The following is a 27,088-nucleotide window of genomic DNA, read 5'->3' on the forward strand; positions in this document are numbered from 1 at the left end:
CACCAACTTGTTAATAGGAAGAGCTAACTCTTACAGCTCCAGCGTTTCGGACTGGACGGTGACTCAGTCCGTATCCTGACCGCGGTCCACCATTTAATGATAACTGCTCTAAGCAGTAACATTTTCCAAAACAAGTTTATTGGCGTCAGGTATTCTTGAGTCAAATGCTCCTGCCCCTTCAGATTCTGTTACTTGCTGTCCTAAATATCTTCACAACAAAATGTTGTTGAGGTCCAATATGGACCTATTGAGAAGCACAATGTAAACTTTATTTACATATACTATATATTTGTCATTAGACACGGGTATAAAATACAGATTTCTTTTTATGGATCTCTTGCCACTGGGAAAGCAGTTGGATTAGTAAACATATTTAAATGGCCTACTTGGAAAGACTACTTTGGCATGAGTTGGAGAGTGGCAGATATTGTGGAAAAACCTTAAATAACGCTTTCAATAAACAGGAAAACTTCTCTAGAAACACCAAGTTAGGTTTGCTAGAAAGGAAGATATCGTTATCAGGCGCATAATTGTTGATAAGGTGCCAGGAATTCTAATTTCCTGTTTAGCCAATGTATCTCTGCTACAGAGGAAGTCCTTTCTTTCTTGGTATTTAGATGGATATGACAAGGATAGGGACTTTTGAATAGAAGATTGATCCAGAAAAGAGGATGGAGGAGGGGTTGGTAGCTACTAGAATAGTCTTCTAAAGTTTTCCCTTCTGTAAAAATATTTGGCTAATTTACTAGACATGTGCAGAGTAAAATATTTCGTTTCGGAATTTCGTTTTTGTCCGAAAAATTAATTTATTTAGTTACTCCCGAAATTCGTTTTTATTTATTTCGTTCAAAAATTGCATTCGTTCGAAAATCCACATGAATTACGGTCGAATCTGTCTTTGAAGGCTTATGGTGTCTGTCGAATGTATAAAGAAGATTCGACTGAGCTAGTGTATAGCATACTTCCTGTGACTTTAGAACCCTATTAAAGTCTATGGGACTCAAACGTTCAAAATCTAAAGTGCTGATTAGGGATGAGCCGAACACCCCCCGGTTCGGTTCGCACCAGAACTTGCGAACGACCCCCGCGTTCGGTACGAACGTTAGAACCCCATTGAAGTCTATGGGACTCGAACGTTCGAATTGGAAAGTGCTCATTTTAACGGCTAATATGCAAGATAGTGTCCTAAAAAGGGTTTGGCGACCTGCCTCCTGCCTCAGGGGACATGGGTCACTGCAAAAAAAAGTTTTAAAAACTACCGTTTTGGCGGGAGCACTGATTTTAATGACGATTAAAGTGAAAAAAAAAAAGTGAAATATTCCTTTAAATATGGTGCCTGCGGGGTGTCTGTAGTATGCCTGTGAAGTGCCACGTGTTTCCCGTGTTTAGAACAGTCCCTGCACAAAATGACATTAAACGGAAATAACACCATTTAAAACTGCTTGCGGTTTTAATGTTATATCTGGTTCCTGCAATATGGTTGAAAATCATTGAGAAACATGGCATGGGTAGCCCTCCCTGCCCATTACCAGCCTATTTGGGTCTTGTACGCATATTAAGGGGAACCCCGTACCCATATTAAAAAAAGGAAATGCGTGTGGCCCCCAGGCCCTATATACTCAGAACAGCAGTATACAGGCGGTGCAAACAAGACAGGGACTGTGTAGGTTTGTTGTGTTAAGTTGAATCTGTTTGTCATTTTCAACCGGTACAATTTTAAAGTGTAGCTCCAGTCAAAAAAACTATCTTTAAGCTTTTTGGAAAACATAGGGAAGGGTTATCACCCCTGTATAATTTGTTTTGTCGTCCATCTTTTTTCATCTCACTTGCTGCTGTCTCCTTGCGTTTGCAAGTAGGAGATGTTTGTAAGTTGGATGTTTGAAAGTAGGGGCCTGCCCTATATTATAGCGGTATGTACTGGGTACAGAGCACGCAGACAGCACGCACTATCTCCTAACACTACTGACTGCAAGCTCTATTATTAACCACTTGTTAGCCCAATGTTTGCATAAAGTGAAAGATGAAGTTATGCTGAGTAAATAGATATCAAACATGTCACTCTTCAAAATTGCACATGCCCGTGGAATGGCGCCAAACGTCGCTACTTAAAAAATCCCCATAGGCGACGCTTTAAATATTTTTTTACTGGTTACATGTTTTGAGTTGCAGAGGAGGTCTAGGACTAGAATTATTGCTCTCGCTCTAACATTCTCGGCGATACCTCACATGTGTGGCACATGCGAGCACATGGGGACATGGGCGCTTTAATTTTTATTTTATTTTTTTATTGTTCATTTTACTTTATTTATTTTAGTTTGACATTTTTTTCCCCAAAAATATATTTTTGATCACTTTTATTCCTATTACAAGAAATGTAAACATCCCTTGTAATAGGAATATGGGGTGACAGGTCCTCTTTACAGTGAAATCTGGGGGGTCAATATGACCCCACATCTCACCTCTAGGCTAGGAAGCCTGAAATAAAAAATAAAAAAAAGATTCTGGCTTTGATCGTACTGGCGAGTTGGTAGAAGCACCGGAGGGCGGTGAGGGGTGGGGGGCGTCTATGGCTGGGTATTTCAGGGTATCACCGAGTATGGCTGGGTATCTCTGAGTATGGCTGGGTATGGCAATTTATGGCAGGGTATTACAGAGTATTGGCGGGGTATTGGCGGGGTACTACAGAGTAATAGCAGGGTACTGCACTGCAGAGTAATGGCAGGGTACTGCACTGCAGAGTAATGGCGGGGTACTGCACTGCAGAGTAATGGCGGGGTACTGCACTGCAGAGTAATGGCGGGGTACTGCAGAGTAATGGCGGGGTACTGCACTGCAGAGTAATGGCAGGGTACTGCACTGCAGAGTAATGGCGGGGTACTGCACTGCAGAGTAATGGCGGGGTACTACAGAGTAATGGCAGGGTACTGCACTGCAGAGTAATGGCAGGGTACTGCACTGCAGAGTAATGGCGGGGTACTGCACTGCAGAGTAATGGCGGGGTACTGCAGAGTAATGGCGGGGTACTGCAGAGTAATGGCAGGGTACTGCAGAGTATGCACTGGTATTGCAGAGTATTGGCAGGGAATTGAGGGGTTAAATTCGGTGAGCAGCGATGTGGGCACTGCAGATGCAGCCCACATCGCTGCTGACACCGATCTCTTTCCCCTCCGCTGTACCGATCGGTACAGAAAGGGGAGGGAGGAACAGGCGTCATAACATGACGCCGGTTTGTTTCCAAGTGATCACTCCGTCATTTGACGGAGCAATCACGTGGTAAACGGCCGCTATGAGCGGCCGTTTACCGTGATGCGCCGGGTCCTATGGACCCGGCGGTCACGGATGCTCTCGAGTGCACACACCTCGGGGCACACGAGAGCAGAATTCTGGGAGGCCGTTAATTAACGGCCTCTCTGAGTTAAACAACCGCCCTGAAGCCGTTAATCGGCAATGGGCAGTTGTTAAGTGGTTAAAGCTAGATCACTAGCTATATAGGTGAGGTGAATATAGTGGTGTATACTGCAGTCAGGGCACAGACAACAACCACTACACAGCAGAAAGATAGGAAATCAGCCAAAAACGATTGGTGTGTACTGTGTTGAAGGTACACAGAACACCCACTGCTTCAGATGCAAAGTAACACACTACAGGAGGCCGCCTTAAAGGCGGCCTTATATAGTGTGGGGCGTGCACTACACAGCCTGAGCTATGATTGGCCACAGGCAGGATGCCTGTGGCCAATCATGGCTCTCCTCGCTGCCGGCGCTGCGATTGGCCAAGCATGCGGGGTCACAGTGCATGCTTGGCCAATCATCGGGCAGCAATGCACTGCGCCAACGCAGTGCATTGTGGTCCGCGCGCGCGTCACTCGAATTTTGACGCGAACGGCCAAAACGTTCGGAATTCGCCGAACGGCCGAACGGCCAATGTTCGAGTCGAACGTACGTTCGACTCGAACACGAAGCTCATCCCTAGTGCTGATTTTGAAGGCTAATTTGCAAGTTACTGTCCTAAAAAGTGTTTGGGGACCTGGGTCCTGCCCCAGGGGACATGGATCAATACAAAAAAAGTTTTAAAAACGGACGTTTTTTTGGGAGCAGTGATTTTAATAACGATTAACCACCTCGCGCCCGCCCTATAGCCGAATGAAGGCCGTAGAGCAGGCGCTTTCATCCAGGAGGCCGCCCCTGGACGTCCTAATGTTTACTTCCGCAATGCGCGCCGCTGCAGGTGCGCATCAGGGAAGTTCTGTGTTTGCCATGTCCCCCGGGGACAGGCAAACACAGATTGCTGTAAACGGCCAATCACGGGAGCAGTGATTTTAATAATGATTAAAGTGAAACAATAAAAGTGTAATATTCCTTTAAATGTCTCAAACAGGGGGGGGGCGGGATCTGGGGGTCCCCTTGTTAAAGGGGGCTTCCAGATTCTGATAAGCCCCCCGCCTGCAGACCCCCACAACCACCGGCCAGGGTTGTAGGGATGAGGCTCTTGTCCTCATCAACATGGGGACAAGGTGCTTTGAGGGGTCACAGAATCCCAAAGCATCCTCCCAATGTTGAGGGCATGTGGCCTGGTACGGTTCAGGAGGGAGGGAGGGCTGCTCTCTCGTCCCCCCCTGTTTTCCTGTGGCCTGCCAGGTTGTGTGCTCGGATAAAGGGTCTGGTTTTTTTAGGGGGACCCCCACGTCAATTTTTTTTTAATTTGATGCGGGGTTCCCCTTAATATCCATACCAGACCTGAAGGGTGTGGTATGGATATTTAGGGGGAACCCCACGTCAATTTTTTTTTTCAATTTGACGCAGGGTTCCCCTTTATATCCATACCAGACCTGAAGGGCCTGATAATTGAATTTGGGGGACCCCCATGCTTTATTTATTTTATTTTTGTTTTTATCAATGACTTTCAATGAGTGTTGTCTGTATTACGGAGCCAACAATTCATAATAGCTGCGAGTGATTTTAAAGGACTTTTTTTCCTGCATAAATGACACTTTGTGCAGGGACAGTTCTAAGCACCAGAAACATGAGCCCCTTCACAGGCATACTATAGACACCCCCCCCCCCCCCCCTACGAAATTTAAAGGAATATTACACTTTTATTCACTTTAATCATTATTAAAATCACTGCTCCCGAAAAAACGGCCGTTTTTAAAACATTTTTTTGCATTGATACATGTCCCCTGGGGCAGGACCCGGGTCCCCAAACACTTTTTAGGACAGTAACTTGCAGAATCTTTTTTCTCTGTCGAATATTTTCTCTATATAATCTTGGACTAATAGAGGTAAGGTTAGGCACATTCGACCACAGGTTCTATAGACAGATTGTTATTGTCAGAGTCACGTCGAATCTCCTATTCTATATGGAACTGTTGTAACAAGGAAATGAAAATAAAGCATTTATTTATGTCGGATCTTTCGTTTTTCGGACTCTGTGCTTTCGTTATCGTTTGTCAAAACGAAAACAAAAATAGCTGAAATTCGGACAAAAACGAATGCACATGTCTATGAGACGTTATCGACCAAACATTCCTCTGAGCACCCCGGCGAATAGGCAATGTTTGGGCTGCACTTTTGCTCAGCTCAAACTGTTTGCCCAACTCTAATCATAATCTACTATACCCAAAACCAAGCCAAAGATCTGTTAAAATCAATATCCAGTCACTAACATGACATATGACAAACGTACATTAAGCTCAAATTCCATTTGAAAATGTAACACCCAAAAATGTACATTTACAGACTAAATAAACCTACTGAAGAGTGATCCTACAGTTGCAATATTTTAAATATGTTTATCAGTTATTTCATTATTGAAATATTTTAAGTGATTACAGCTTTGATTGTCTTGCAAGGAAGAGTCACTTACCTGCTTTTTCCAAAATAATCACTAAAAAAAGACAAACGAGAAAGTTAATTTACTGTAACATTTTATGTTTATATTATAAATAAATACATGTAAAGTTTTTTGTTTTTTTGTTCATCTTCTGTCTAAATCAGTTTACCATCCCCAAAATTACAAAAGCCTTTTATATTAAAAAAATTCAAGTTTATATTAAGATTCTGCATTTTATATTTTTATAATAATGTGGATACAAGAAAGCATAAAGTAAATACTATAAATATGAATTAATGGTAAATATAATATGTTATTATCATGCTTGTTTAAAGTCCAATTCTAGAACAAATTTTATTTTAGTTTTGGCAATTTTGTCAGATTTTTACTGCTGTCTGTCCCAGTAATACACATACAGTAATATAGCACTAAAAGCATTGGACTAGTGAATTATCCAGGTACCACATCACCAGTAATTAATTAACTATCAGATAGACAATATTTTAAATTTTTTTCCAATTAAATCTCTTTTATTTGGGTTATTCTTTAAAATAATTATCAAAAGCTTTTTATGAGGTTGATACAAACTTGTGTATTAGGATTTTTTTTTAGGAAAAACATACATTACATAAATAGCCCCAATTCCTACACCCTAAACCACAAACTAATCTATAAACAGAGTTGTCTTTAAAGCTCTGAATGTAAAATCTTCCATTCTGTGGAAACCGGTAAAGGAGTACAGAGAGTTTGTTCCTTTTTTTGATGGAGGATCATTTGAGATTCCGGTTAATCTTTGAAATTTCTTTCTGTGTGGTCACAATTGCCAGGAAATGACTGTAGGCAAATTAATGTAGATTCTAAACTTGGTGTAATGCACAGCTTGATACCTAGGTGAGGAACTATAGCTGGCTGTTGTTCATGTAGCAGCCCCTGTTTTCTTTAGGCATGGGTAATTGATTGCCCCCAGGTCGTAGATCATGATGCTATAGCTCCTGCACAGATGCCACTAAACAAAAGAAGGGGAAGAGGACATGTAGCACTGAAGACGATCAAGTAGTAGAAAAATCATGAGGTGGGCCAAGGTTAGGGCAGGGAGTGAGAAAGCCTAGAGCGAAAATAGTTTCAAAGTCCAAGCTGGTAGAAAGCAAGCATAGTCCAAAAACAATATCAAGGTCAGGACTGGTAGAAAGCAAGCATCGTCCGAAAAACACTTCCAAGATCTGGGCTGGTAGAAAGCAAGATTAGTCCAAAAACAGTTCCGAGGCCAGGGCTGCTAGAAATCAAGCATAGTCCAAAATCATTTCCAAGATCAGGGCTGATTTAGCTCAGTTAAGCCCCTGTTTGCTTTAGGCATGGGTAATTTATTGCCCCTAGGTCTTAGATCATGATGCCATAGCTCCTGCACAGATGCCACTAAACAAAAGACGAGGAGGGGGACCTGTAGCCCTGAGGACGATCAAGTAGTAGAAAAATCGTGGGGTGGACCAAGGTTAGGGCAGGGAGTGAGAAAACCTAGACCGAACAGTTTCCAAAATCATTTCCAAGATCAGGGCTGATTTAGCTCAGTTAAGCCCCTGTTTGCTTTAGGCATGGGCAAGCATCGTCCAAAAACAATATCAAGGTCAGGACTGGTAGAAAGCAAGCATCGTCCGAAAAACACTTCTAAGATCTGAGCTGATAGAAAGCAATATTAGTCCAATAACAGTTCCGAGACCAGGGCTGGTAGAAATCAAGCATAGTCCAAAATCATTTCCAAGATCAGGGCTGATTTAGCTCAGTTAACAATCAAGCTCAGGCAGCAATGCAAAGAATAAACCAGGTAAGGAAAAGGTTAGTAACAAGAGAACCCAAGATCATAGCAGAGCTGGATCAGAGAAGCAAACAGACAGGGAGCCAGGTACAAACACACAAACACAGAGGCACAGATGAGGTTTAAAGGCCCCTCCTGTGCTGAGAACCAATTCAGTAAGGGGGCACATGGCCAAATGCTTTACCCAGAATAGCTAGAAGACTAACGAGACCCTTTACCCTGCTGTTTTTAAATTTTTTGTTTTCAGTAGAGTAGAGATGGTTTGGAGCCCTGCCAAAGGGTTGTTGTCTATGTCTGGTTGGCAACATTTCCCTTAATTTTCTGTCTTGGAGACAAAACAGAAAATTTGATAAAATCTCTCCAAAGTGATCCCTTTCTAGATAGGCAACATCTGAACATTTGTCACCGTTGGAAAATGAACCTGGTATTACTGTTCTGGTGAAACTTTTATATTTTGTACTTTAAATCCCTTTCTGCCTTGGTGACAATCGCCACCAGATTAAATAGAGAAGGTGAATCTCTCCAACAGGGACACAGACAGAAGAGTTCTAACCCTTCCCATGTCTATCCAAAACTAGAAAAAAAGCATTTCGGCTTTAGATAAACTTTAAGATAATTTATCGTGTTGGTGTGTTTTAGCTAAGCCTGCTTCCATCATGCAGTTCAAAAACTAGCAAAGGTACGTAATTACCAACAACACCCAATTCAATTTTCCTTTGATACATTCAGTGCATTCATAATGATTATTAATGATTGGTTATGGGTTATGATACATTGCCTATGGAAGAGCCCTGGGGCCATCAAAAAAAATAAAAAATACAGAATTATGTTTTTGAAAAAAAAAAAAAATTCTGAATTCTGAGTTTGAATGTCAGAATTCTGAGATTAAAAGTCAGAATTCTGAGATTCAAAGTCAGAATTGTAAGTTTAAAAAAAAATTTTTTTTTTACAGAATTCTGAGTTTGAAAGTCAGAATTCTGAGTTTATAAATATAGTAGTCTCTATTAAGAAGATTTTAGGACCAATGAGCAATAATGCAGTAACACCTACAGACCATCATTCTGCAGACATACACGTCTTCTGCTCTATATATATGGATATGTAAATGTATCTTAGTTACAGCACACAGTATAGGGAAGCAGGCAGTGCCGGGTTCTCTGGTTCCTATACTGCAGGGGTGGCCAACCAGACGAAGACCAAGAGCCACATTTTTTACCAAGTTACCGCAAAGAGCCACATCATACGCATGGGCACACCTGAACATCACCCCATCCCTTCCTCATACACACATACTTTTGCTCAGCTGGATTTATTGTAAATGGCATACACTGTTTTAACACTACAAAGACCACAGGCCAGCCATTTTTATCAAGTCAGTAATCTTCCTTTGAAAGTACATCCATGTGACAGAAGACAGCAGCTCATCTAATTTCCAAAATACAAATTGTCTTACAAACAGTGAACTGGTCAGCATAACAATAAACAGTTAATGGGTCTTCTAGCCTGAACTAGCAGTAAATTCTTCCAAAAAACATCACAGAAAGCATGCAGCACACACAGAGCTCTGGATAAATAAGTGAAAAGAAGTTGAAATGGTTAACAGCCAGAGAATGTGCTGAGCAGATCTTATCAGTGTGCAGGTAAAACAGTTATTAAAAAAAAAAAAAGTACAGAGCAAGACAGAGGGAGAAGGGAGGACAGATCAGTAACCTGCACACTTGTGGTCATACCTTCTTGTATCTCATCGGCTTCAGATACAGTGTGTTTCTCCTTCCTCTGCCCCCCTTCAGCCAGCACTCCAGCACTTATGTATTCAAATGTGGCGGGCTGGGGACACTACATGCTGATTGGCTGTTGATGTGTGGGAGGAGCGGAGGAGTGCAGAGACTCGGGCGGCCTGTCACTAAACCAGCCCACTGAACCATCAGCCCAGTCCGAACGCAAGGGCCGCAATGAAACAGTCCGAACGCAAGAGCCGAATGAAACAGCCCGAACGCAAGAGCCGCATGAAACCGGGCAAAGAGCTGATCACATATAAATAGACTTGCTGGTTATCGGCAGTGCTTTCCTTCCACGCTGTGTCTGTGTGAGGAAAGGAGAGCCGTTAAGTGGCAAGACTGGCAGTACCTTATTTACACAAAAAATCAGGGCACTGATCATCAATGCCCTGATTATCAGTGCATCCCTATTAGTGCCCATCAGGGCTGCCTATCAGTGCTCCTCAATTCCACCTATCAGTGCCCATCAATGCTGCCTATCAATGCCCATCAATGCCACACTTCAGTGTCCATCAGTGCAGCCTATCAGCGCCACCTTTCACTGCTCATTAATGCCACCTATCAGTGCTCCTCAATGTCACCTATCAGTGCTCATCAATGCTGCCTATCAGTGCTCATAAACGCCCCTTATCAGTGCCCATCAGTGTCACTTATCAGTGCTCATCAATGCCACCTATCAGTGTTTCTCAATGCTGCCTATTAGTGACACCTGTCAGTGCTTATCAATGCCCCCTATAAGTGCAGCCTATCAGTGCTCATCAATTCTGCCTATTAGTGCCCATCTTTGCCACCTTTCAGTGCTCATCAATGCCATCTATCAGTGCCACCTATCGGTGCTTCTTAATGCTGCCTAACTACATACACTATTTACTGTGCATGGCCCTGTACATCTTTACTACTAAAACTCACTGCATGTCACTAACTGCTAGAGATGGACGAACTTCCGACGGGATGTATCGCGAATGCGAACCGCGAACGCGGCCGAAGGTTTGCGAACCGCAAAGTTTGCGGCGGGCCCCGTTGACTTCAATGGCAGGCGAACTTTAAAAACCTACAGGTCATATTTTCAGCCACAAAATAATTACTAGCTGTGCACACATAGTCCCACCACATGGCCACTGACATAACACATGTATGAAGTGAATCTGGGATCGACAACTACAAGCATTCTTTTTTTATATGTGAAATTTTGACAATTCAGGACTCAGGAGAGCATGAAGGCAATGGAGGAGAGGAAAGGACAGGGTAGGCTATGAAGAGGGTGCAGGAGATGATCACCAGCACCGTGATATAGAGCACTGACACCAGCACCGTGATAGATTGCACTGACACCAGCACCCTGATAGAGTGCACTGACACCAGCACCGTGATAGAGAGCACTGACACCAGCACCGTGATAGAGAGCACTGACACCAGCACCGTGATAGAGTGCACTGACACCAGCACCGTGATATAGAGCACTGACACCAGCACCGTGATATAGAGCACTGACACCAGCACCGTGATAGAGTGCACTGACAGCAGCACTGATACCAGCAACTCGCTGCTGGGCCCCAAAAGTATGACACCACTCAACCTCTTCAAACAGGAGGGTACGGGCATATAGTACGGTGTGCTTTTTTTGTACAAGGAAGTGAGCCAAATGTAGAAAAAAGGTCTGTGTGCTCGATTAAATAAATCATTTATAGAGATATACATGGTCTACTGGTCACATGTGTTGAATTCCTCCGAGATCCATGCCTCATTAATTTTTAGAAATGTGAGGTAGCCAACACTGTCGTGAGCTAAGCAAGTGCGCTTATCGGTCACGATTCCCCCTGCTGCGCTGAATGTCCTTTCGGACAGGACACTGGACGAGGGGCAAGCCAACAGTTCAATTGCAAATTGGGCAAGCTCTGGCCAGAGGTCAAGCCTGCCCACCCAGTAGTCCAGGGGTTCATCACTCCTCAGAGCCTCCACATCGGCCGTTAACACGATGTAGTCGGACACCTGTCGGTCTAGGCGTTCCCTGATGCTGGATCAGGATGACACCTGTCGATGGGTCGGCTGAAAGAAAAACCTCACATCAGAAGTCACCAACACATCTTCAAACCGGCCTCTTCTTGCAGGCGCTGTTGGATTGGTACCCACAACTCTTTCTCTGGGAGTGGGAATTCCTCCTCTGCCAGCGCACGCAAAAGCAGAATGCAGCATTCCTTGAAGCAAGGCCTGGAAGTGCTCCATTCTGACAGCCCGCTGTGACGGTGGTAACATTTCCACTATTTTGTGTTTGTACCGGGGGTCTAAGTACGTTGCCACCCAGTACTGGTCCTTGACCCTTATACTTTTTATATGGGGGTCCCTGTTAAAACACTGGAGCATGAAGGCCCCCATTTGCACTAAACTGGAAGCGGTGTGGTGTCCTGGCTCCTGCTCATCATCCAGGATAATGTCGTCCTCCTCGTTCTCCTCTCCCCATCCACGCACAACAACAGGGATCCCAGAAAGGCTTAAAGCGGTAGTAAACCCGCATTTTTTTTTTTTTTTTTTTAAAACCTGCAAAGCAAAAGGCATAATGAGCTAGTATGCACCGCATACTAGCTCATTATGAAATACTTACCTTAGAACGAGGCCCCGACATCTCGCCCGATCCACGCCGAGGAAGCCGACATGCTCCCTCGGCGTCTCTTCCGGGTATCGCGGCTCCGGCGCTGTGAGTGGCCGGAGCCGCGATATCGTCACTCCCGCGCATGCGCACGGGAGATTTAAATCCGGCCGGACGAGCGCTGCCGGATTTTCGCGGAGAGAACCCCCTTGTGCGCATGCGCCGCTGCAGTCAGCGGCGCATACCGAGGGGAATATCTCCTAAACCGTACAGGTTTAGGAGATATTTTTTTTACCTACAGGTAAGCCTTATTATAGGCTTTCCTGTAGGTAAAAGTTAAAAAAGTGGGTTTACTTCCACTTTAAAGCATACTCTTCTTGCTCCTCCTCATCCGCCCCGGCACCATCCTCCTCTGACTCTTCTTCAGACTCCTGTTGTTGACTTGTCTCAGATAGAGTAGCCCCCCCTGGGAATTCATCCAGCATTGCGACTTCCTCATCTTCCCGCTCCTGCTCCTCCACAGCTTGATCAATGACACGACGCAATGCACGCTCCATAAAGAAGGCATAAGGCACCATGTCACTGATGGCACCATGGCTGCAACTGACCAGTTTGGTGATCTCATCAAATGCCCGCAGAAGTCTACATGCGTCACGCATAAGCAGCCACTGGCGCAGTGAAAAAAAACCCAGCTCCCCAGAACCTGTTCTGCCGCAGAGTTCATACAGGTAGATGTTAACTGCACGTTTCTGCTGGAGCAGCCTATCAAGCATATAGAAGGTTGAGTTCCATCGTGTCGGGTAATCGCAAATAAGACGTCTGACCGCTGAATGTCAGCAAGGCCCGAGATTTTCCTTGCCTGCCGCAAGATGTCCTGGACCCCAGGGTATTTAACAACGAATCGCTGCACGACCAAGTTTAAGATGTGTGCCATGCATGGCACGTGCGTAATTTTGCCCTGTTTCAATGCGCTAAGCAGATTGGCACCATTGTCACACACCACTTTACCAACTGTCAAATTGAGCGGTGTTAGCCACTGATCTGCCTGTGAACGCAAATCTGAAAGGAATGCCGGGCCAGTGTGGCTCTTGGCTTCCAGGCACAACAGACGCAGCACAGCATGGCAGCGTCTCACCTGGCATGTCGAATAGGTTCTGGGGAGTTTGGGCGGCGCAGCGGAAGAGACGCTAGCAGTGGAAAAGGAGGAGTCAGCCGAGGAGGAGAGGGAGGAGGATGGAGTAGGAGGAGGAGAAGAAGAGGCAGGCCTGCATGCAATCCATGGCGGTAAAACCAAATCTACACGGGTGCCATGGGTTACATGCTTGACAGCCGTCAGAAGGTTCACCCAGTGGGCAGTAAAAGTGATATATCTTCCCTGCCCGTGTTTGCTAGACCACGTGTCTGTGGTCAGATGTATCTTGGCACGGACACTGTGTGCCAGAGATACATTCACTTGCCGCTGAACATGGCCATATAGCTCTGGGATGCCCTCCTGTGAGAAATACTTCCTTCCTGGGACCTTCCATTGTGGTGTTCCAATGGCCACAAATTTTCAAAAGGCCTCCGAGTCCACCAGTTTATATGGCAGTAGTTGGCGGGCTATCAGTTCTGACAAGCCAGCCATCAACCGTTGGGCAAGAGGGTTATCCGGCGTCATAATTTTTTTAGGCTCGAACATTTGGCCCATGGAAGCCTGCCTATTTGCAGAAAAACGTGAGCTTGGCGTGATGGAACGTGGAGTGGAGGACAATTGTGAGGAGAGAGGAGAAGGAGAAGACGAGGCTGGACGTGAGAGCCTGGAGTGTAGCTTTGTGGGTTCCGTTGCTCCCACTGGGCTTGGTGATGGCAGCTCATGTGCCTTCTTAAGGCGGTCGTCCCTAGGTGAGTGTTGGGCTTCCCGCAACTTATGCGTTGACTGCAAAGATTGCCGATGGCAACACTATTGTCAGCAGCGGACACGTTAAAAAAAAAGCAGACTGCGGAGCCATGTGCCGGCGTCCTGGGAGCTCCAGATGTGACCGTACATGGCTGATGCCTTGCTCATGATACATTAGCAGTCTGCTTTGTCCCTCCTGTGCAATGTAAGTTCTTCCTGCTTCTCCTCCCTATCTGCTGGTCCATATCTCCCTCTGAACTCCCCTCCTCTTCCTCTCTTGTGGGCACCCACGTGACATCACTAGACACGTCATCATCGACGTCACCTTCCCCACCGCTATAGTTAGAGATCTCGGAGTAGGCAGCAACAGCAGGGACCAACCTCCTCCTTGGGCTGATCTGGGTACTGTCGTCAGACTGCTAAATGGCGGTTGTTGCTACCTCCTCTTCCTGATCCAATGCCAAGAGTGGCTACGCATCGGAAATATCTTGATATGGATCGGAAAATAATTCCAATATAATTCCAATAATTCCAGACTCAAGCGGAAGGTATATGGTGGTGGTGGTGTTGGTGGTAGTGTCTTTGGGTGTGCACATAGCAGAGAGTGAAGAAGAGGGTGCAGATCGAGAGGATGAGGAGGGTGCAGATCGAGAGGATGAGGAGGGTGCAGAAGAGTAAGGCTGAGTGAGCCACTCAACCAAGTCTGGTGCGTCCTTTGACGTAATCGCATGCACCTTCTGCAATTTGCCACTTTGGCTCAAGCCTGTTGCTCCTGCCCTACCCCTACCACCCCTGCGGAAGGGCCTGCCTCTTCCTCTGCCTGTCATTTTTTAAATGACCCTGTGACAAAAGTCTCTAGAGAAGTGCAGTATGTATGTGGAAGAAGGTATATAACACCCTGCTTCAATCTGTCGTTTTTGGGGGCCACTGGTCTATCACACCAGTTATAATACTTTTTTTTTTGATTGCCTTTGTCACTCTTTGTAGTATCATTGCAGAACCTCTCAGCAGTCACAATGCTGCACAGTGGAAATGCACTATACTATGCATTCTATATGTGCAAGTATTTTATATGTGTATTACACACCTATATACTGCACAGCAAATAGTACACCTATACCAGTCCTTAAAAGGACCTTTGTGGACCTAGTAGCTAGTGATCTGCAGACTGTCCCTCAGTCACTACACCGATAAAGGACTGCTGCAGAATAGGGCAGCAGTCAGCAGCAATGCACCAGCACCCTATATATTTTACACCTATACCAGTCCTTACAAGGACCTTTGTGGACCTAGTAGCTAGTGATTTGCAGACTGTCCCTCAGTCCCTACACTGATAAAAGACAGCTGCAGAATCGGGCAGCAGTCAAGCATAATATTCTTTCTATATTTGGAAGAAAGCATATTATACGTGTACAACCCTATATACTGTACACCTATACCAGTCCTTAAAATTACCTTTGTGGACCTAATAGTGATAACTAGTGATTAAACTGACTGTCCCTGCTCCACACAGCGTCCTGTCCCTACACTGACAAAAGGCAGCTGCAGAATCAGTCAGCAGTGCACTCAGCAATCACCAGCACAGCAGTGCACCAGAACCCTATATACTGTACACCAATACCAGTCCTTAAAATGACCTTTGTGGACCTAATAGTAATAGCTAGTGATTAAACTGTTCCTGCTGCACACAGCTTCCTGTCCCTCCCTACACTGACAAAAGACAAGCTGCTGCAATCACCAGCACAGCAGTGCACTGAACCCTATATACTGTACTACACCTATACCAGTCCTTAAAAGGACTTTTGTGGACCTAATAGCTAGCGATTTGTGTCACTACAGTCTCTCCCTGCTCCACACAGCGTCCTGTCCCTAAACTGACATAAGACAGAATGTAAAATGGCCGCCAGATCCGGTCTATTTATAAGGTAGGGGGAATGTCCAATTGTCCATGTGCTGAAATCTCTCAATTGGCTGTCCTGTACCCCATGATGGATGTGTCATCATGGGTCAAAGTTCTTTCACACTCTAAACACATATGTCCGCTGGGCGAACAGCGGCAAAATTCGCTGCAAATCGGCCATCCCTACTAACAGCCTCCCAAGTTATACAATCTCTGCATACTATTCTGCATAGAGACTACATATCGTGGCTGCATAGCACACACATTAGCACCAACAGTAACACTGAGCGGGGAAGGGGACCCTATGATTTTGAAAGACAGCTCTGTCTCTAGAAATGACCAATATAGTCCTCAGTGACTCTAGCAGTGATTATTGTAATGGCACTGAGTACCAAAAATGTATCCGTGAGGATGACTATAGCCTACTGTCTCCTCAGTCTCCCCAGCTGAGATAGGACAAGGTCATCCAGTACCCAACTGTGCCTGCTCCCCCCTCTCTGGTGGGGATTTTGTGAAAATAGTGGCATGCAAAGCAAAATACTGTACCTCTATATGCATATACTGTATATTTGCAATATGTAAGAGTTTAAAACTGGTGCACACATAAGGGACTAACAGTAGTAAAGAAGAAAAATAACCCTGCATTGGTGGTGTCACTGGATAGAAAAAAATGACCCTGCATCGGTTGTGTCACTGGATGGAAAATATGACCCTGCATCGGTTGTGTCACTGGATGGAAAAAATGACCCTGCATCGGTGGTGTCACTGGATGGAAAAAATTATCCTGTATCGGTGGTGTCATTAGTTGGAAAAAATTTCCCCGGGTCAACGGTGTAGCTAAGAGGAAAATGGCGCTGCCTCAGTGTCAGTGGGGATAAACTACAGCCAATCAGTGAAGGGGAGATATCGGTACGTGCATGTACATTGTAGTACACACACACAGATTACCTTTATAGTGCAGAGCCCAGGGCTGAGTCGTGAGACATGGTGGTTATCATGCAGCTTCCAGGGACAGTCTTCTGAAATTGAGAACTGGCCCCATGTCAATAAAAATCATCTTAATATATACACAGATTTGTAAAAAAATCCCTACTCTCTAATTTAAGCCCCTTTCACACTGGGGCGGTGGGTGTGTCGGCGGTAAAACACTGCTATTTTTAGCGGCACTTTACTGCCAATTTTGTGGCGCTATTTGGCCACTAGCGTGGAGCTTTTACCCCCCATTAGCGGCTAAGAAAGGGTTAAAACCACCGCAAAGCGCTGCTGCAGCAGCGCTTTTCCGGCGGTATAGCCGTGCTGCCCTATTGATTTCAATGGGCAGGAGAGGCCGCTCCAAAGATGCTGCTAGCGGGACTTTTTTTAGTGGACTGCCAGCGCACCACTCCAGTGGGAGAGCCCTCGGGGCATTCACATTGGAGACACAGCAGTGGCTCTTTCAGGGCGCTTTGCAGGCGCTATTTTTAGTGCTGTATCGCCTGCAAAGCGTCCCCCAGTGTGAAAGGGGTCTTATAGTAGTCAGCATATACAACAATTTTATCAATATGTCTTTGTTAATATACCTTGAAATCAATTTGGACATATCAATAAAATACAATTTAAGCCCTCACTAACTCATACTTTAAAATAAGTTTAATATAAAATCAATATATTGAAAATATATATATATGACTATAAAACGTGTTCAGATCTGGACTAGAATCCACAGCTTAAATGATATGAGCCTGTCACTCTAACCACTATACTATCACTTAATGGTTCTTAATTACTGCTTTTTATGTTTTATATGAGATTACCGTATATACTCGAGTATAAGCCGAGATTTTCAGCCTCTTTTTTGAGGCTGAAAGTGCCCCCCTTGGCTTATACTCGAGTCATCGCTGTCTGCCCGCTCGATCAGCGTGTCGAGCAGACAGACAGCGGCCATTCTATTCAAAAGCCGCGCCTCCGGCTCCGCCTTCGCCTGTGATAGGCGGAACACTGAATTTCCCAGCAGCCTGTGTTCCGCCTATCACGGACATCGTATCATCCTCGTACTACGGACGAGGATGATACGACGTCTGTGATAGGCGGAACACAGGCTGCTGGGAAATTCAGTGTTCCGCCTATCACAGGCGAAGGCGGCGGCGCAGCTTTTGAACTTTACAATGGCCGCCGACGAAGAGGGCACGGGACGGAGGCAAGGGAAGGCACGGCACGGGACGGGACGGGACGGCGGCGGCAAGGCACGGCACGACACGGGACGGATGCAAGGAGGCAAGTCACGGCACGGGACGGAGGCAAGGAGGCAAGGCACGGGACGGAGGCTCGGGACAAAGGTAGGCTGGACACACACACACACACACACACACACACACACACACACACACACACACACACACACACACGGATGGAGACACACACAGGGATGGATGGATGGATGGATGGAGACACACACACACACAGGGATGGATGGATGGATGGATGGAGACACACACACACAGGGATGGATGGATGGATGGATGGATGGAGACACACACACACAGGGATGGATGGATGGATGGACACACACACACACAGGGATGGATGGACGGACACACAGGGATGGACGGACACACAGGGATGGACGGACACACAGGGATGGACGGACACACAGGGATGGACGGACACACACACAGGGATGGACAGGCATGTCTCACCCTCGGCTTATACACGAGTCAATAAGTTTGCCAGTTTTTTTGGGGGTAAATTGGGGGCCTCGGCTTATATTCGGGTCGGCCTATACTCGAGTATATACGGTAATTCTCAGTGAAACCACTGTACTAGTCCAGACAAGTAATTTCTATGATCAATCTGTTCTGAAATTGTGAACTGCCCCCCGGAGGAAACTGAAGATGACCCCCTGATACTCCCATCTGATCACCCTAATATATACACAGTTTTTTCTTCTAAATCTCTACTCTCTAATTTATAGTAGCCAGCGTATACTACAACTTTGTGTGCTCCATATATCAGTGTGTCTTTGTTAATATACCTTGAAATCAATTTTGATATATTGATAAAATACAATTTAAGCCCTCGCTATCTCATATTTAAAAAAATATAAATACAAACACTGTCACCTGGATTAGAATCCTTAAAGCGGAGGTCCATCCTAAAGTGGACCTTCCGCTCATCGGAACCCTCCCCCCCTCCGGCGCCACAATTGGCACCTTTCAGGGGGGAGGGGGGGTGCAGGTACCTGTACAGTACAGGTATCTGCACCCACTTCCGGGATAGCTCTCTGCGGAAAGGGGCGTAGATTACGCCCCTTTCCGAAAGTCCCCCGCTGCCTGCTGGGAAACACACGGATCCCAGAGACAGCGGGGACCATCCTTATTGCGCAGCGCGACTCGCGCATGCGCAGTAGGGAACCGGGAAATGAAGCCGAAAGGCTCCACTTCCTGATTCCCATACCCAAGATGAAGGCGGCAGCACCCGAGAGATGATCGAGAGATCGGCTTCGGGTGCCGACATCGCGGGCGTGCTGGACGGGTAAGTGTCACTATTTTAAAAGTCAGCAGCTGCAGTATTTGTAGCTGCTGGCTTTTAAAAAAAAAAAAAAAAAACCCGGAGTCCCGGCGGACTCCCGCTTTAACTTCACCTATATAAGCCTGCTACTCTAATCACTATACTTTTAGCTTGTTCAGTTTGCTTTTATGTTTAATATGAGGTTAATTGTTGGTGAAGCAACTCTGTTAGTTCAGACAAGTAATTGCCATTATCAATCCGTTATGATAATAAAACACATTGTTGTCCTGCTGCCTTCTAGCCATTCACAATTCCCTCATGTAGGGACAATAGTGCAATGTTTCCTACAAGTTGGGGTGCAGAGCTGTGCTGCCCATTGTGTTTTATGTATGGAAGCTGTGTCCCCCCACTCACACACAATACACACGTTTCCAGCATGGCTCTACTTGTTGGAGCAGATGACAGAGAAGAAGGAAAAGACAGCAAAAAGAGGAAACTATTAATACAGTAGAGGAACCAGAAAACCCGGCACTGCCTGCTTCCCTATACTGTGTGCTGTAACTAAGATACATTTACATATCCATATACAGAGCAGAAGACATGTATATCTGCAGAATGATGGTCTGTAGGTGTTACTACATTATTGCTCATTGGTCTTAAAATCTTCTTAATAGAGACTACTATATTTATAAACTCAGAATTCTGACTTTGAATCTCAGAAAGTTTATCTAAAGCCGAAATGCTTTTTTTCTAGTTTTGGATAGACATGGGAAGGGTTAGAACTCTTCTGTCTGTGTCCCTTGATGGTACAGAATGATGGTCTGTGGGTGTTACTACATTATTGCTCATTGGTCCTAAAATCTTCTTAATAGAGACTACTATATTTATAAACTCAGAATTCTGACTTTGAATCTCAGAATTCTGACTTTGAATCTCAGAATTCTGACTTTGAATCTCAGAATTCTGACTTTCAAACTCAGAATTCAGAATTTATTTTTTTTCAAAAACATAATTCTGTATTTTTTATTTTTTTTGATGGCCCCAGGGCTCTTCCATAGCTAAAACACACCAACATGATAAATTATCTTAAAGTTTAATCTAAGAATTCTGACTTTGAATGTCAGAATTCTGACTTTGAAACTCAGAATTCTGACTTTTAATCTCAGAATTCTGACTTTCAAACTCAGAATTCAGAATTTATTTTTTTTCAAAAACATAATTCTGTATTTTTAATTTTTTTTTGATGGCCCCAGGGCTCTTCCATAGCTAAAACACACCAACATGATAAATTATCTTAAAGTTTATCTAAAGCCAAAATTCTTTTTTTACTAGTTTTGGATAGACATGGGAAGGGTTAGAACTCTTCTGTCTGTGTCCCTTGATGGTACAGAATGATGGTCTGTGGGTGTTACTACATTATTGCTCATTGGTCCTAAAATCTTCTTAATAGAGACTACTATATTTATAAACTCAGAATTCTGACTTTGAATCTCAGAATTCTGACTTTGAAACTCAGAATTCTGACTTTTAATCTCAGAATTCTGACTTTCAAACTCAGAATTCAGAATTTATTTTTTTTCAAAAACATAATTCTGTATTTTTTATATTTTTTGATGGCCCCAGGGCTCTTCCATAGCTAAAACACACCAACATGATAAATTATCTCAAAGTTTAATCTCAGAATTCTGACTTTGAATCTCAGAATTCTGACTTTCAAATTCAGAATTCAGAATTTTTTTTTTTCAAAAACATAATTCTGTATTTTTAATTTTTTTTTTGATGGCCCCAGGGCTCTTCCATAGCTAAAACACACCAACATGATAAATTATCTTAAAGTTTATCTAAAGCCGAAATGCTTTTTTTCTAGTTTTGGATAGACATGGGAAGGGTTAGAACTCTTCTGTCTGTGTTCCTTGATGGTACAGAATGATGGTCTGTGGGTGTTACTACATTATTGCTCATTGGTCCTAAAATCTTCTTAATAGAGACTACTATATTTATAATCTCAGAATTCTGACTTTGAATCTCAGAATTCTGACTTTCAAACTCAGAATTCTGACTTTCAAACTCAGAATTCAGAATTTTAAAACATAATTCTGTATTTTTTTTTTTGATGGCCCCAGGGCTCTTCCATAATTGCCCTATGGTTTTTGCCTTAAAAATTAAAACATCACTATTATAAGATCATAGATTTACTTTGTAATAAGAAAATAATAAATGTAATTTACTTACAGATCAACAGTGCAGAGAATTTTGAACTCATGTTGACTGGAAAATGTTGATACAAGAAATGCCGAATGCTTTAAAATAAGAAGAAAAAATTGTATCTTCCTGTATTTGACAAGAAGGGTGAAGCAAGCATGTCGAAATATTTTTTTATATAGTTTTGAGATCTATCCTTGATCCTTGTTCTGGCACTTCCTGTATTAGTGTGACAATGCTCTGCTACTGTTTAGTAATTGTTCTCCTAATAATTGTTATATTTTGTACCAAAGTATGTGAAAAGGCAAACTTTGTGTTTCAACTATTATAAAAAGTTGACCACTAAAATCTCTTACAAGCTTTAACATGTTAATGCATTTTCAAACCTCATTCACCTGCAATAGTGTGACAATGCTCTGCGACCAGGGCCGGACTGGCCTGCCGGGATACCGGGAGATTTCCCAGTAGGCCGCCTGCCCTGGGGCCGCTTTTAGGTGTGGCTGTATTGCTCCTCTGCTCTCTCCTGTGGATCACAGAGCTGGCTGGCTCTGTAACACAGTCCCACCCCTGACGGCTCGTGTGATAGTAGATAGAATTAACGTTCCACCTATCACACGAGCCGGACTAGGGGGTGGGACTGTGTTACAGAGCGGCCGCCGAACACAGAGCCAGCCAGCTCTGTGATCCATAGGAGATGCCGCCCATACAGCCAGCCCTGTGTGCCACAGTGCCTGGATAGGAGGATCGACAGGGGGCTGCATATAGAGGAGATGAGCTTTCTATATTCCTCCATTCAGCCGCTGAATACTTGCAGGACTGAGAGGAAGAGAATCAAGCATTGAGCGGCTGCTTGGAGGAATATAGAAAGCTCATTTCCTATATATGCAGCCCCCTGCCGATTCTCCTACCCAACTTATTTTACTGCCCCCCAGTTCACCTTGTGCTCCCTGCCCCCCCCCCCCCGGTGCTCTCCTCCCCCACCACACTCTTGCCCCTCCCAGTGCTCCCCAGCCCCCCAATCTCCCCAGCCTCTCCTCCCCTGTTCTTTCTCCCCCAGTGCTCTCCAGCTCTCCCCATCACTCTCCAGTGTTCCCCAGCCCCCCAATCTCCCCACCCCTGTTCTTTCTGGCCCCCCGGGTGCTCTCAAGCTCCACCCATCTCTCTCCAGCCCCCACCAGTGCTCTCTACCCTCCCGTGATCTCCACCCCTGTTCTTTTTGGCTCCCCCCAGCATTCTCCACTCCCCATCCCTGTACTCTCCACTCCCCCCTGCATTTTACTCCCACCCATGTGCTCTCCAACACTGCCAGTGCTCTCCACCCCCCATAGTGCTCTCCCGTCCCCCGTGCTCTCCACCCCTGTTCCTTCTGGCCTCCACTGATGCTCTCAAGCTCCCCCCCATTGCTCACCACTACCCCCTGCTCTTTGTACCCCCGCAGTACTCTTCACTCCCCTTCTCTCCACCCTATTTTTCTGCCCCCCCATTGCTCTTCAGCACACCACACTCTTAGCCCCCCCAGTGCTCTCAGTCTACCGTGCTCTCCACCCCTATTCTTTTTGGTCCCCCCAGTGCTCTCCCCCCTGCACTTTGCCCCCACCCATGTGTTCTCCAACCCCGCCAGTACTCTGCTCCCCCTTCTCTCCAGCTCCCACCCAGTACTCTCCACTTCCCCAGGACCAGAGGACAGGCTGACTGGGGCCAGAAATTGAGGACGTCTGAAGATGTAGGTGGCCAGGGACCACTCCATCTAACAGCAAACAGATCCCCTGGAAGGAGCACCGTCCCCATCCAAAACGAGAACAGACCCTGCCTACTGCTGGCTGTCATGGATATCCTGCTGGCATTAAGGTACTGTACCGAGCATCAACAACACACCTTCCCAAAGACAGGGACTGCAGACTGGGACATGGGTCACAGGAGGGGCTGCAATAATGGGCACAGTGAGACTGTATTCATGGCACAGTAAAGCTGCATTTGATGGACACAGTGAGGCTGCAATGGTGGGCACGGTGAGGCTGCAATGGTGGGCACAGTGAGGCTGCAATGGTGGGCATGGTGAGGCTGCAATGGTGGGCACGGTGAGGCCACATTTGTGGGCACAATGAGACGGCATTCACAGGCAGGGTATAGCTGCATTTGGTGGGTACAGTGAGGCTGCATTGGTGGGCACAGTGAGGCTGCATTGATGGAGACAGGGAGGCTGCATTTGAGGGGCACTGGTGAGGCTGCATTGAGCTCTTGCATCAAGTCTGCAGTCTCTGGCCATCTCCTGTATTATGTCTGCAGTCTCTGACCATCTCCTGTAGCATGTCTGCAGTCTCTGAGGGAGTCTGGAAAGGAGTCAAGAGTGGGAGCGCCACCGGGATGGGGGTCATGGGAGAAGTCAGACTTGTGTGGACTGTAGACAGGAGACTATAGGATAAAACCAGAGCCACCAAGCTGGAGCCGACTGACTGAGCCCTACACAGTGCACCTGAGAAGAGGTCAGTAACAGCACCGCCAGGTCAGTCGGGGTGGGGGGGTCACTAATGTAAGGGGGGAGTGAATACGATAATGTAAGGGGGCACTGATATATAGGGTTTCCTCCTTATATTAGTAACCTACCCCCGCTTACCTTAGTGTATTCTTTCTGCGGAAGGTGGTCCCCCCCCACGTTCCGAGTTCCTGGGGTCCCCCTTGATGATTGACCACTTACCACTTTTAACTGGGATTTGCATATATATATATGTATATATATATATATATATATATGTATATATATATATATATATATATATATATATATATATATATATATAAAGCCCTATGTGATTTCATATCTATATATAATACTCTCTTCATCAAATGTGCTTTAAAATGTATGGTTTTCCCTTTCATGAACAAGAAAATAATGACGTTATGCTGTTGGGCTGGTATAATAATGCTGGGGGGCTGGTATGAAATTTTTTCCCTGGGCTGTTTTTTTTATTCCCAGTCCGGCCCTGTCTGTGACCGTTGTGTAATTGTTCTCCTGCATTGACATGGGCTTCGGAAGACGGACGGATTCCAGCGGGGACTATGTCAGACGGTACCTGCCGGTGCTCAAAGGCTATCCTTCTCATTACATGTATGAGCCATGGAACGCCCCGGAATCTGTGCAGAAGAAAGCCAAGTGCATTGTGGGTGTCGATTATCCCAAACCCGTTGTCAACCATGCTGAAGCCAGCAGATTGAACACCAGAACTTATACCCCTTTGGGGTTGGGTGCTCTTTCACAGTATGAGTCCAAAAAAAGAAGAGAAGTCCTGATTGATTTCAATAGATGAGCCATCAATGGATATTGTGTGACCACAGGGGAGAGACAGATATAAATCCTATGTCCGAAGTGTGGTCGGTGTCTCCTGTGTGTGTCATGGTGGGGGCGGACACGCTTTTTTTTTGGACTAACCAGTGGCGGCCCGTCCATAGGGGGCGCCCGGGCGCCGCCCCCCCCAGTGTGGTCACAAAAAAAAAAAAAAAAAAAAAAGTAAAAAAAAAAAAAAGTTTGAAAACTGGCCCTTTAAAAAAAAAAAAGTTTTAAAACTGGCCCTTTAAAAAAAAAAAAGTTCTTTAAGGAAGTGCTGGAGCGGTGGTCACAGTGTACGCCGGGAAACGCCACGCCAATGCAATCATGAGATTGCAGGCGTGGCGCTTCATTTGCGGGCGTTTAGCCCGCCTCAGGGCGCTTTCTGAAGCGCTGAGTAGCTTCCGCCCGGCGCTGTAGTATGTGTTACTACGGCCGGGCGGGCAGTTTGATTGACATCTGAGTTGAGTCAGATGTCACTTCCTGTCTTCTCTCTCCCATCTCACCTGAGAGAGGAAACAGGAAGTAAGAGGAGAGGAGCGGCTGCGGAGAGCACACAGTCAGGTAAGGTGTGTGTGCCTGTGTGTGTGCGTGCGTGTGTTAGTATGGTATGCCTGTGTTAGTATGGTATGCCTGTGTTAGTATGGTATGCCTGTGTTAGTATGGTATGCCTGTGTTAGTATGGTATGCCTGTGTTAGTATGGTATGCCTGTGTTAGTATGGTATGCCTGTGTTAGTATGGTATGCCTGTGTTAGTATGGTATGCCTGTGTTAGTATGGTATGCCTGTGTTGTGTAAGTCCCATTGTGCAGCTCCAGGAAGACTTCTCCTACCCAAGTACAGAGCTGAGAAGTGTCAGCCTCCAAAGCAGAGAGGTCAGGGGTAGACATCTGAAATACAGAAAACAACAACATAGCACAATACATAAATACCTGTATATGTAGCCTACATTTAAAGGCCAACTAGCCATTTTGTGCCAGTAGATGGAAACCAAGTTCATTTGCAAATAGGTCCAGACTGTTAATTACTGCATTTTGTTCCTGTGAAAATTTCCGCATAAGGGATTTCATTTCTATTTTGTGTATGCGTTGTGCTATAGATGTTATGGATCATGACATTGTACAGAGTTTGTACTGTGTAAATATAATGTGTGTGAAGACCAAACCTTTTTCTGACACTTGCTGCTTACAAGTCAAAAACCAATTTTTGCTAGAAAATTACTTTGAACCCCCAAACATATATATATATATATATATATATATATATATATATATCACACACAGACGTGTGTGTGTGTGTGTTCGTGTTCAAATTGCATTACTATCGGCCACAAAAACCTTTTCTCAAGAAATGTTCCATGTTGCCTTTAATCTGCAAACATACAATACTCTTTAAAGAGGCAGCGCTTATTTGTATGCATCCTTGTCCTGATAAAAGAATTGCATCCTAGGCAAGCGGCCTCTTACATCAGTCTGAATATTGTTGGCACATGTCAGATGAAAGGAGTGGCTTTTATTTTCTAAATAAGATCTGTCTGGGATGCGCTTTCCCTATATATTTTATGTATATTTACAATTAAAAAAAATATATTTTTAAATAAATAAAAATATATATATATATATATATATATATATATATATATATATATATATATATATATATATATATATATATATATATATAATAATTTTTTTTATTATATTATATTTTTTAATTTAAATTTTTTATATCTATATATAGATATATATCTCTATCTATATATATATATATATATATATATATATATATCTCTATATCCTCTGCCCTCCTAACTTGCAGGGAGCTGACAATTGGGATTGTACTGTCTGCTCTCATGTTGTAAAGCACTGCGTAAACTGTCAGTGCTATATAAATCCTGTATTATAATAATCTGCTACTACAGCCATGTCTCCAGCAAGAGTCTGGATAGCGTCAATCATATTTGCATACATACAGCAAAAATTGGTACAAAAATGTGATCCAATGGCAGAAAAATCAATATAATCTGCAATCTACATTTTTATTTATTTTTTCCTCCTTTTTGGTTTTCTGAGATTTTCCGGTTCTCCCGGTTGTGACTCATTGGCACCTGAAATCCTTTATCACCCCAAGGTGATTATTCATCGATCTTTCATTTCCTGTCCCCCCCCTCCCCCCCTTGTCGCTGGGTGTACCCAGTTTACCTGTCATATTTGCATTGGAGGGATGGATTCCTTCTATTCCTGGGAATTTGTTTCTGTAATTACATAATCTCACTCTCATTGCCTGCAAGCTAGGGTG

General features: G+C 44.7%; 1 protein-coding gene across 1 annotated transcript in view; it reads right to left on the minus strand.

Annotated features, from left to right (window-relative positions):
• The window catches only part of LOC143958875 (Fc receptor-like protein 4), a 69,717-nt gene extending 48,084 nt beyond the window's left edge, over positions 1-21,633 (minus strand). The window contains exons 1-2 of the mRNA XM_077467857.1: positions 21,499-21,633; positions 5,866-5,886 (exon numbers count right to left, since the gene is read on the minus strand). Of these exons, the coding sequence (XP_077323983.1) occupies positions 5,866-5,886; positions 21,499-21,529 (52 nt within the window). The 5' untranslated portion in view covers positions 21,530-21,633. The remainder of the gene's footprint in view (positions 1-5,865; positions 5,887-21,498) is intronic.
• Positions 21,634-27,088: the final 5,455 nt, after the last annotated feature.

The sequence above is a fragment of the Lithobates pipiens genome, unplaced genomic scaffold (genome assembly GCF_037356315.1).
Source record: "Lithobates pipiens isolate NorthernLeopardFrog02 unplaced genomic scaffold, aLitPip1_a1.2 Scaffold_62, whole genome shotgun sequence".
In the NCBI taxonomy this organism is placed as follows: domain Eukaryota; kingdom Metazoa; phylum Chordata; class Amphibia; order Anura; family Ranidae; genus Lithobates; species Lithobates pipiens.